The 12,364-nt window shown below is 40.1% G+C and overlaps 1 protein-coding gene across 3 annotated transcripts in view; it reads right to left on the reverse strand.

The window, feature by feature from the left end:
- wasf1 (WASP family member 1) overlaps window positions 1–12,364 on the reverse strand; it is a 68,204-nt gene that overhangs the window by 15,644 nt on the left and 40,196 nt on the right. For all 3 annotated transcript variants that reach the window (XM_028604822.1, XM_028604820.1, XM_028604821.1), the window contains 2 exons: window positions 4,581–4,734; window positions 527–644 (listed from right to left, as the gene is read on the reverse strand). In XM_028604822.1, the coding sequence (XP_028460623.1) occupies window positions 527–644; window positions 4,581–4,734 (272 nt within the window). The remainder of the gene's footprint in view (window positions 1–526; window positions 645–4,580; window positions 4,735–12,364) is intronic.

Here is a 12,364-nt window from a genome sequence, read left to right on the forward strand (position 1 = left end):
ATTGCTGTGTCTTTGTGTTCATACAAATCAGATTGCATTTGTGTGTACAGAGCTTCTACGTGAAGTTATGTGGGTCTGTATGTATGTGTAGAGGCAGAGAGATGGCACACAGTGTGGGGGCAAGTGAACAGCAGATGCTCCTATTAATTAGATTTAATGATCACACAAGTAATAACTAAGAGGGTTGACTGTAGCAACAGTTGATTCATCAATTAGTGGTGGCTAATTAATGCATTAGGCTACATGGCTACAGGCCTGTGAATCTATCAGTGAATCACCCTGTCAGTTAATTCAAGCAGGACACATCAACCTGTATCTGTGGAGACTACAGGGAGCCTTAGGTTCACTCCCACTTCATGTCTAACTACTCGCTCACCTTAGTGCGCATGTGCTCACAGCCCACTGCTCATCACAAACACCTCGATCTACTGCAGCAACCAAAGAACCAGCACAGTCCTGAATTGTTGCATGAAGAGAAAGTAAATTGAACTGTCCACTGCCAGGATCCTGTGCTTGTGAGACATACCTTCTGTTTCCGCCTCTCCTTCCTCTTGTCCTCTGTGTCCTGCAGCATCTTCTCTCTCCACAGGTCAAAGAAATAGGACGGATTGGTGTAGAACTTAAGACCCTCCTTCCCATCGTCCCTGCAGATGGACAAGAGAAACCACGCTTGAGAAGTAGTTTTCTTTCATTTGTGAAGCTAAATAATGACTGCAATCCTTTTTAAGCAGAAATTCTGAACAAATGTGTCGTGAATATTTGCTGCTTTTCTTTGTCATGCATATTTTACTGAATATCTGTTGGTTGGACAAACAAGATAGTTGAAGACACTTTGGCTGGGAAAAACAAAAGCATTTTTCAGACAAAACGGTTAATGAACTAACATTTTACAATATGTGACCGTTCCATTTGAAAGACCAATACAGCATATTTTTGCACAAGTACTTTACTGCAAATAATTGGTTGGGCTGCAACTTACTTTGAGTGTCATCATTGACTCATTTAGCCAATTAGTTTCTCAAATTAATTAATAGTTTGGACAAAAAATGGATGAAAAATTGCCAACACAATTTGCTCATGGTCAGTTCAAGGTGACTTATGGTGTTTTTCCATTACATGGTACCTGCTCGACTCGCCTCGACTTGCTGTGCGTCTGTTTTCCATTGCAGATTTTAGTATTGCCTCAGCGTGGCTGGTCGTCATAGCGACTGCCGTGGGCGTGGCTTAGTAGCTTGTTTTTCCCATTGACATATCCCCGATGCATTTCCTGATTCTCCGTCTCCGTAAACAACATGATATCAAAGAGATAGTTAACGTTTACTGCTCCAGATTTCCCACCGTGGTCACATATATATGACTCTAGAGTCGCTACTCGCTTTGTTTCTCTCACATATATATGACTCTAGAGTCGCTACTCGCTTTGTTTCTCTCACATATATATGACTCTAGAGTCGCTAATCGCTTTGTTTCTCTTACATATATATGACTCTAGAGTCGCTACTTGCTGCGGACATAATCGCCATCACTCTCTCACTTCTCCCTCGCTCACTAGCTCCCCACACACACACATACGGCGACTCGACACACACACATCACACATGCACACACTAGCGCACCAGTATAACCATCAGGCCACTTGTATGATACGGAGAAAGCTCTGCGTGGAGCCTCAAACACCGCTGGCTAAACTATTTAAAAATGCCGTCTCTCGCTAGCAATGCAGTGATCAGTGACGCTTCTTTCCGACCAATCAGCAGCCTGCAGGGTTTCACGTCACCTTCTCGGCTGCCTCAGCTCGCTTGGAACCTCGACTGAGCAGGTACTAAAAAAGTACCTGTTAGCAGGTACCAGGTACTTTTTTTCGTAATGGAAAACCAAAAAAGGCGAGTAGAGGCGAGGCGAGGAGAGTAGGTACCATGTAATGGAAAAGCGCCATTAATTATATGTTTTGTTCAACCAACAGTCCCTTTACAATAATGTAAGACTAACAAGTTCTTACATTTGAGAAGCTGGAGCCATAGAATGTTTCAGCATTTTTGCTTGAAAAATGACAATTATTTGATTATCATAATAAGTTGAATAATTTTCTGTTGATGGACTAATCAACTGACCAACTAATGGGTTCAGCTCTACATAAAGGATAGGCTGGCAAGAGGAGTGGGGAACAAAATTATACTGCTACAAAAAGGTCTTTCTCCTCTTAAATTGCATGAGGCAGGCACTACAGAATTTGGACAACCTTAAAAAAGAAATAGAGAGGGAAATGTTTGATAACAATCATTTTTCTTTTCCTGTGCCCTGCCCCTTGCCTATCTCAGTCTGCGTTCCTCAAAAAAGCATATCTGTTTACCATTTGCCATGATTAATAGCTAATATCCTGCTTTATCATTGATTCCCTCTGAACTCTGCTCCGCTCTCTGTCTTCTTCACTCGCATTACAGAAGCCTTTGTGATTGGTGGCTACTGGGGAGAACAGTGCCATGATGATCGGGAGGGAAATGGAAAAAGACTTCTGACAGACACAGGTAGGTATCACATCAAAAGGTCTCTCTTGACAAGGAAATTATCATACACGACATGATTCATATCATTACAGGGATAAGCCTTGCAAACTGCCCTGCCAGTGTCTCTCTCTTCTTTCTGGGCGGTTTCCAAATGTCTTTCTTTCCATGTATATCATTCACAACTTATCCATTTGTGAAATATGTGGAAAGCTGTCAAAAACTGCAGCTTTGGGAGCACCTCAATTACCCCCTCAATTACAAACAGACTTAAATTATTGTGTCTTGTAATTTGAATAAAGCTGTACAGGATTTGTAGTAGCCGCTGAGTCTGTTTAACAAATCATCAACTCTGTCTTGCGAACTCTGCTCAATAGTTCTTTACTGCACTGGAAAAACACTACCCCTGGAGTAGGGACTTTTTTGACACCCAGAGGTATTTCTCTATACTGTAGTGCACTTCTGAAGCTAAATGTAGTTGTATCCTTTGGTCAAAGCGCAGGTAAAGCTTGGAGTTCGTCAAAAGTTTCTTGGTCCCCTGGGAAATGTATTTAGGTGGAAACACCAAAAAGAGATGCAAAGTGAGAGGAGCTATGAGTGGAAATGTAATGATATGCAACACAACAAAGGAAAGAAAATAGAATTCAACAATGGGATAGAGAAAGGGTGTAGAGAGAGGTACTGTAATGTATGTGTGTGTGTGTGTGTGTGTGTGTGTGTGTGTGTGTGTGTGTGTGTGTGTGTGTGTGTGTGTGTGTGTGTGTGTTCCATATTCATTAGAGCTAAAGCAATTAGTTGATGAATCAGGTGACAAAAATGAATCCGCAATCATTTTAATCAATGATGGGTTGTTTAAATTATAGGTCAAGCAAAAATGCTGTTTCTTGCTTGTGAAATGTGATTATTTACCGCTTTTCTTATATTCTTCTTTATATGATTATTAAGAGAATACAGACATTTTCCAAAAATCCAGTTTGAAGGCATCACCTCGGACTTCCAGAATTTGTGACGAGAAATGAACCGATTAATCAAGAAAATAATTGTCTTTCTCTCATGGACACACTAGTAGAGCAACATTTCTCTATAACAGATACCTCATTTACGCTACTGGACCATGCGCTCAGGGGTACTCCATCAGTTGTTATTCAAGGAGATGTGAGCGCAATCACAGCCAGCCTGGGAACTGACCTCGAAAAGGCTTAGTGTATGATTTTATGTCTTGTTCAACTATCCCAATTAATCCTTGTCTGAATAAAAACTGATGTGTAACCTTCAGCCAGCACGAAACAAAACATTTAGAGTAATGTGAGCGAGGAAGGCGCCCACACCTGCCTTTAGCATGGCCATATCAAGGCCCAGATGTAAAAAAAAAAAAAAAAAAAAGTCTTGGTCAGGGTGACAGTATTACACAGAGATGGGTCATGTGTAAGATGCTGGAGGAGAAAAAATGGAGTGAGAGGAAAAAAAAGAAGAAGTGAGAAAGCAGCATAGTGACAAGGCTGAGAAATAAAGGAGCGGGAGTGCTGGCCAGCAGAGCGGTTTATGGATTATTCATCTTCAGAGATGTCTGGTGTGAAAGAGTCCCAAGCCTGCCAATAATAATATACCTATGCACAACCTAACTTTGTATACATTTGAGGTTATGGCTATCAGAACTCAGTGTGTCTTTTCTATTTTCTCTCTGCGGTGCATTACTGTGAGCATAACTGTTAATAAAAGCTTTAATAGTGTCAGGCATAAGTATAATGCAAAAGAATGGGCCAAATAACAGCATAAATTCAAGGCCATTTAGGTGTTTCTGTGTTAACACAGCAGGTGTAATCACTCTCTTTATGCCTATCAATAAAATGATAATTATTTTTTTCCCCAATTTCCACACTGAGGAAAGTGGAAATGGTCAAATATATGAAAAGTTGATAAAGTCAGTGCCATGCTGGGCCCCAGAAAAATGGCTGTAATTAAATCTTCCAGTTGTAGGTAACGACTTTTAGCATACAATTCACTTTTCTAAAAACCATAAATACCCAGAAAACCCCAGACCACATTTGGTAAAGTTAGTGAAACCGGCTGGATTCAGACCTGTAGGGCGTGAGGATGTTGAGGGGTGGCGGCTGCTCGCATGTCTGAAAAGTCTCCTGCAGTGGGACGGGCAGCGACGTGCGGTCAAACAGCTGCTGGTCCTGAATGGTGGAACTCCTGAAAGCCTTCCTCATGGTAATGTCCTGAAGAGACACTATGGAAGGGAAGGAAGGATGGAGAGTAAAAGAAAAGAGAGAGGAAGAGATGGGGTCAGGTTCTTTAAGAAATATGTGATACACGTTGTCTCCAACCAACAGACTCACACATGTCTCAGATGAAAACAATAAGTACCATTTGGCTCCAACTTGTCATTATAATCATTGCTGTCCTAATTGGCTAATTTCAATTCCCCCCAAAGCAAACCCACACATGACTGCTAAACTCAGCTAGGCTAGGCTCGGATCGTCTGTCAGAGGCTGTGGGGATAATTCTTTCATTCAGGACAGCGGACATTTTCGGAGGGCAAAAGAAAACCAGGTTGGAGAAATTGCTAAGGGGGAGAGAAAAGACAACCACACTCATGCTAACCCTCAATCTGGTCGTGCCATGTAGAAAACAGCAAGTCTTGGAAAGAAATCCAGAGCGTTGCAAGCAGATCTGAATTTTACATGAGGGAATGACAAATGGATACACTTTACTGCTACCCAGAAAAAGACTGAAAAAGTCATGTGGCATATTGAAAAGGTAGTGTTACAGGCCTCTATTATTAGCCTTTCTACTGTACCACACACACAACAAAATGAGAATCAAATACTGAACTAGAACAGTACAGTAAGTCAATCTCTTAAGCCAAACAAATAGAACAACTGAGTTAAAGGCCGTCATTGAATGCTTGTCTTAATCAAATATGACAAATAAAACCATTTTACTTTATGAAAGACAACTACCCCAATCTGATCTTCTATATTGCAGCAGTACAACTGGGTAATGACTCCCACAGACTCTCACTGTCGTGAAGGACCAGCCCCCTGAGGCACTGAAGTATCATTATTAACAAACACTATCAGTAAACCAAGGTTTGGCAAGTAACACTCTGGGAGAGAGAAAGGAAGCCAGAGAATGCAAGAGGGAGATAATAAAACTGCACGGACACAACAGAAGCAGGGTGATGGAAACAGGGGACGGACCGAGGCAGAGTGAAGAGGCACTAACAGTAAAACAAAGAGCAGGAGCTGACAGATAGGAAACATTCACAAGAAATACAGACGAGTAAAAGGCGAGAAGAAGAATGGAACTGAAGAGCGGATTAAACGAACATGGACACATGCAAATTAAGGGAGTGGTGTAAAAGAAAGCAAGGGAGACAGAAAAACACATTAAAACACAAATGACTTCTATGAGAAAAACAGAAAGGCATGATGTCCCATGAGAGAAGTTGCAGAGACCTGAGAAGAGCCAGACGGTGGATTAAGGTTTCGGAGACCACGCAAGGGAGAAAATCTAACAGCCATTTCAACAGCAAACACACACAGACAAACAGTTGAATACTGTGAACAGTATATTGTTCTAGAGCCACAATGATTAATCAATTAGTTCAACTATTAAATTAATTGCCAACTATTTTGATTATCCATTAATTGGTTAAAGTAATTTTTTGCGGGGAAAATGATCTCATTCCAGCTCCTTAAATGTGAATATTTTTTAGTTTCTTCACTCCTCTATGACAGTAAACTGAATATCTTTGAGTTGTGGACAAAATAACACATTTGAAGACGTCATATTGGATTTTGGAAAACACTGATCAACATTTTTTACTTTTTTCTGAGATTTTATAGACCAAACAACTAATCGATAAATCGAGAAAACAATCAACAGATAATTAACAATCAAAATAATCAGTTAGTTACAGCCCTATATTGTTCTACATTGAACAGAAATGACCACAGGAGAAAAGTGAGAGTGGTCACGGTCTTAAGGAAAAACTGGTAATAACTTCCTATTTCACAGGAAAACTGCAGGCGCAACCATGGTAAGTATGGTATGTCAAAGTCGAAACAGGAAGTTAGTCTGTAAACTCAGATGAACACAGCAGACGGTTTGGGTAATAATTTAACTGTTAACCTTTGTTTTCTCTTTCAAAGAAGGTTGGTTAACCTGGATGTTTGTTTTTGGCGATGCTGCAGCATTTCCAGATCTCAGCAATTAACTTGGTGAGTACAATCTTATTAGTGATTAGATCCTAGATCAGCGACATAAGTGGTAACCAACAGTGTTGGGAGTAACGCGTTACAAAAGTAACGCAATTACAGTAATGTATTCCTTTTTGCTGTAACGCAGTAATATAACGCATTACTAATTAAATAATTAAATTAAAATGCTTGTCTTTTACTGTAACCATTTACTGTTCAATATGTTGCAGTTTTACAAACAACAAAGCGAGCAACTTAGCTTGACAGACATGTTTGCATCTAGGGTCTCACGTTCATCTCAACACAAGCTAGCAAGAGTACACAACAGACAACTTCCGTGTAGGCTACTTCAAAATAAAAGCAATTCCTGTGACGGTTCACAGTAAAACTAATTTACTGTTAAACAAACAAGGTTGCAGACCTTTTCACATATCAGCTGTAAATCAAGTACTGTAAATAATGTAAATAGTGAGTTTTAATCACACTATAATTGACCATTTCCTTTAGACTGTTTTAAACTAAACAACATGACTTTCTTATTCAAGTGCTTTAAACGAACATTTTACAACAATGCCGTACTTCAACAGTAGTTGTATCAGTTGGGTATCGGTATTTTCATTTTCTCCTACTTGCCTATTGTACGTTTTACTTATCTATTTTTATAGCTTTAGTTACTTTGCATATCCATATTAATTATACAAAATATTATGAATAATCTATGATATTAAAGAGGAGACTTTATTGATCCGGTGATGAAATTCACAAGCTAGCTGCCAAGTCAAAGTTCCGCTAGTATTTTGGCAAAAGTAAATCAAAAGTAATGCAAAAGTAGTGTAACGCATTAGAATTCAGAGACAGTAATATTGTAATATAACTACTCTCAAATGACAGTAACTAGTAATCTATAATGTATTACATTTTGGAAGTAACTTGCCCAACACTGGTAACCAGTGATAAATCAAAAGCCATAGCCAAGGTGGCATACACTGCCCACAGCAATCACAGAGGATAGAAATACCAGGGATAAGTAATGGTAATAGTAATAGTGAGATCTAAGAATTTGAAGTAGATTTTTTTTGTCCTGCCGTCTCAATGCATTTAGGGAGAGCAGAGCGCTGTCAGATGGTGTGAAAGAGGCAGTGCAGCAGTGTGTGTCAGGATGAATCTGATGCAGAGTGAGGTGGCTATAAACCTCTGCCAAGCAACACCGAGCACTGAGAGAGGCACACTGCCACTGCACTAATCAATGTGGGCAGAAACACAGAAGGGACACACACACACACACACACACACACACACACACACACACACACACACACACACACACACACACACACACACACACACACACACACACACACACACACACACACACACACACACACGATGTTCTACAGCCTAATTACAAAATGTCACTTATTCAGCTGAAGTACCAATTACACCCATTTAGTCAAGACATGAGGCTAATGAGAAAAATGTGAGTGTAAGCGTTTGTGAATGAATGAGTAAGTTAGAGTGTGTGTGTGTGTGTGTGTGTGTGTGTGTGTGTGTGTGTGTGTGTGTGTGTGTGTCAGTTTGAGCAGCACCAGGTGCAGCAGCAGCCTCTGATCTCAGCCTGTGAAGCTCCTGTAAACCAGTGATGGATAGTTTATCTGTCTCTCTCATATCTTTCTCTTAGATAGATAGCATCTAGCTGAAAACACCCGCAACCAAAGAGAGGTGAGAAAGTTCGACACACACACACACACAGGTGTACTTGTTGATACAAAGAATTCATTCAAATCTAATATTGCTGTAAAATAGTCCTGCTTGTTGATTTGCAGCATTGCTTAAAAGGAACACGCCAACTTATTGGGAATTTACCTTATTCACCATAACCCCAAGAGTTAGACAAGTCGGTACATACCCTTCTCATCTCCGTGCGTGCTGTAACACTGTCTGACGGCCCCAGCGGCAGCAGCCCATCACAGAAAATGCAGGTGAATGGTTCCAGCAATCCTACTGCTCCGAATTGTGACAAAAGTGACAAAATATCGCCAACATGTTCCTATTTACATGTTGTGATTTGTAGAGTCACAGCGTGTACAAAAAACAACATGAGACAAAGCCATCTTCTAACCGTAAACAAACCGGGAACTATATTCTCAGACAGGCTTGCTGCAAAGCAAATCACTCCGCCCAAGTAGCAGAAGTAGCAGTGCTTTGCCTTCTGAGAATATAATTCCCGGTTTGTTTACAGTTAGAAGATGGCTGTGTCTCATGTTACCTTGTTTTTTGTACACACTGTGACTCTACAACTCACAACATGTAAATAGGAACATGTTGCTGTTATTTGTCACTTATTCGGAGCAGTAGGATTGCTGGAACCAGTCACCTGCATGTTCTGTGCTGGCCTGCTACCGGTGGAGCCGTCAGGCAGCCTTACAGCACGCACAGAGATGAGAAAAGGGTATGTATCAACTTGTCTAACTCTGGGGGTTACGGTGAATAAGCTAAATTCCCAATAAGTCGGCGTGTTCCTTTAAACACCCAGAGATATTGAAGAGATAACTTCTGCAATATAATTGGTTTTAGAAAATGTACTATACTGTGGATGTATGGTGATATTGCAATACAAACATGACATATACCATGATATGTATACCCGTGATTTCCAAAAGAAGCAATGAGCTTGACTCAAATTAAAATCACATCTCCCAGGTAAGTTTGACTATTTACTGAAGTGATGGTAACGGTAAAAAATACATATTTAAATTGGATCTAAAAACTATGTTGCTCTGTAGACATCTGTGCCTATTCTTTCCTGACTAATAAAGTTGTGCTTTATTTATGCTTCTACGGAAGCGTTACTTATAAATTAATGTGGGGTCCCACCAATATATATGTAATGACCAGTCATTGAATGATTACAAAAGCTAAAAGAAAACCAGTGTTTTCTCCTTTATAGCCCACAGATTATTTAACACAGTGGATGGTCACTGAACTCATCCTGCTTCATGTTGGTTTACATGTAGACCAGCAACAGTGAACACAACATCTGTGTGCGTGACTCACAAGAGTGTGCCAACATTTTTGGCTGTTCTGTATCCTCTGCTCACCATGCACAGTTGATCACTCACAGGTCTACCTAGCTTTGACCCCCCCACCCCACCACCCCAATGTCTGACTAAACATTTCGCCCTTGAACGAGGCACATCCCTACATGTATCACGGCATGTTTTATTCATTGCACTTTGCTCAACTCAATACTACTTGCACTTTACCGTCTTTGTACTCGTTTTCTGTTTGTTTTTTATTGTAATTTTTCTTCTACAATTTAGTTCCTCTTTTATTCAAAATCACCCATTCCTTCACCTAACCCTATGCATGAAAGGGGGTAAAGTATGTAACTACAGTATGTGAGAAACAGAAAGCAAATTAAAACAGTGAATCTCATCTGAACATACTTTTCTGCTAGGAGTCTCTGGGATGTGTGCACATCTGGAAGCCTAATCATTTGAAATTCTAAAGGCTTTTAAGCAAATGACTCATCTTCCCACTTCAGACTACAGTCTTTCCAGTCACAAAACAAAGATGGTAAATAACAAATTGGAGTTTTAGAGAATAGGAGAAACTTGGCCCTGGATTTATAATATATCTATTATATACTGTATGCACAGGTTCTGCTTTGGTAAGCAATTTAACAGTCATGTCAGGAAAGCTTATTTTAACAGACCTTAAGGAGAGACAGGACAACAGAGAGAGATGAAGGGAAGATAACGAGAGGCATGTAACAAGTGCCAGAGAAAATAACAGTCAAGGAGGGTAAACAAGCAGTAGAAAAGAAAAACAATGGTAAACAGAGAAATGTAGATAATGAAAGAACAGCATGTCATGTGATAGACACAAAGAGAAGAAAAGAAAATTGGCAATAGAAGAAGAAACCTCTTACGGAATACAGAAAGAGAGACACAGAAGGACTAATAGAAAAAGCAGAAGCAGAGAGAGACTATGGAGTACATAAAGAAACAGTTAGAGCCCAGAGGGACTCTGGGTGGCTTTGTGGCCCTCCATAATGGCCTGCAGCCAGTGCGGTGATATAACGGTGTCATTAAATAGGGGATACAGGCCATTAGTTTGGTTGGCTGGAGTGATAGGGGGAAGAGAGCCTGACAGCACACAAATAGCTTCCATGCAAGATGGAGGGAGAGCAGAGATCAATCAGATAGATGGGAGTGGGCCGGGGTGGACAACAAAGACAGAGAAGGTGTGGGGGGGTTGTTAGCAGTCAGGAGAGGAGGGGAAGAAGAGGAGAAGGGGAGTGGAGGCCTAAAGGGCAACGTAAGGGACTATACCCTTTAAAGGCTTGAGGGGTGTGGGCAAGGTGAGTGTGCATGCGTGTGTGTTCAAATCAGTTTGAACGTGCATAAATTCATGAGATAAAGCACTATTGACCTCAAGCACTGCACAACCAATGACACTGCATACATCACCCCTGCCACGTCTCCATCGCACATCTCCCCGACCTTCAGCTAAACATCTTTCATGCTGCCCACACTGTGCCGTATGCTTTGGACTGATAAAACATCATTCACTTCAGTGTCTGCGCCATGTTTGAATGCTGTAAGTCCACTACTGTGTAGTCTCTGTGTAGGCGGCCAAACAAAGCTAAGCTGCACAGACTGATCTGTATTCCCAATACTGAGTCAAGTCACAATTCACCTTACAGTATGTCTGAACTGTGAAAGGAAGATTACATTTAGTTCTTGGGTGTAAAGACACCTGTGTGCCTGTCATAGTTAAGATTATTTCTATAGAATGGGATTTCTTCATATATTGAATGTAACCAAACCTTACTTATATAATACATGGTGTGTAAGCTTTTCAATACAGTAACCAAATACAGAATGTCTTGAATTTCATTATGTATAGTGTTGGAAATCTCAGGGATGTTTATGTGGTTTGTTTATTGACACCCCTTTATATAATTATGCGGTGTTGGCAAATTAATCACTAGCAGTTCAGGTGGCAACTATCTTTCCTTTATGACCTCTATAAGGTGCCTTATGTTCAACTGAATGGAATGGAATGTTAAACCCCGTTAAAGTTGGCATATATTGATATTCAGCTTGACTCATATGTGCAGTTGAGTTTTTAGTCATAACATAACAGTAATCATTTCGTGAATTACTGGTGTCTCAGTTAAAAATCAAAAGGAAAAGTGTACGTTTTGATAGTTTGTTTTTTCAAAACAAAATAACGAGAAACCAGCTTTTCGTTTGTCGTTTCAAACCAAAAACAAAGAAACGGTTAAAAAAAAGAGCCGTTCTCCGTTTTTGGTTTCTGAATCCAAAAACGAAAAACAACTAAACCAAATTCAAATAACGGTCCGATTTTGGTTTTTTGAAATTCCTTTTTTTATTTCTCCGTTTGAATATCTACATTAAAAGAAAGACAGGCTGGCCACGTGATCCGGAAGTAATAGTAAATAAAGCCTATAAAAATAAAATCCAAGCTTTTAGAACGGTCATAATATGCAGCACTAACGTTATAGCAGAGTAACGTTAGAAGAAAAAAATATCAATTGATAAATAGGCTTATATAAACCTGGACCGAAAGAAATATGTTAGCAACAGTAGTTTATTACAATTATTTAATATCGTGCATATCCACGTA

Source organism: Perca flavescens, chromosome 18, assembly GCF_004354835.1.
Source record: "Perca flavescens isolate YP-PL-M2 chromosome 18, PFLA_1.0, whole genome shotgun sequence".
Taxonomy (NCBI): domain Eukaryota; kingdom Metazoa; phylum Chordata; class Actinopteri; order Perciformes; family Percidae; genus Perca; species Perca flavescens.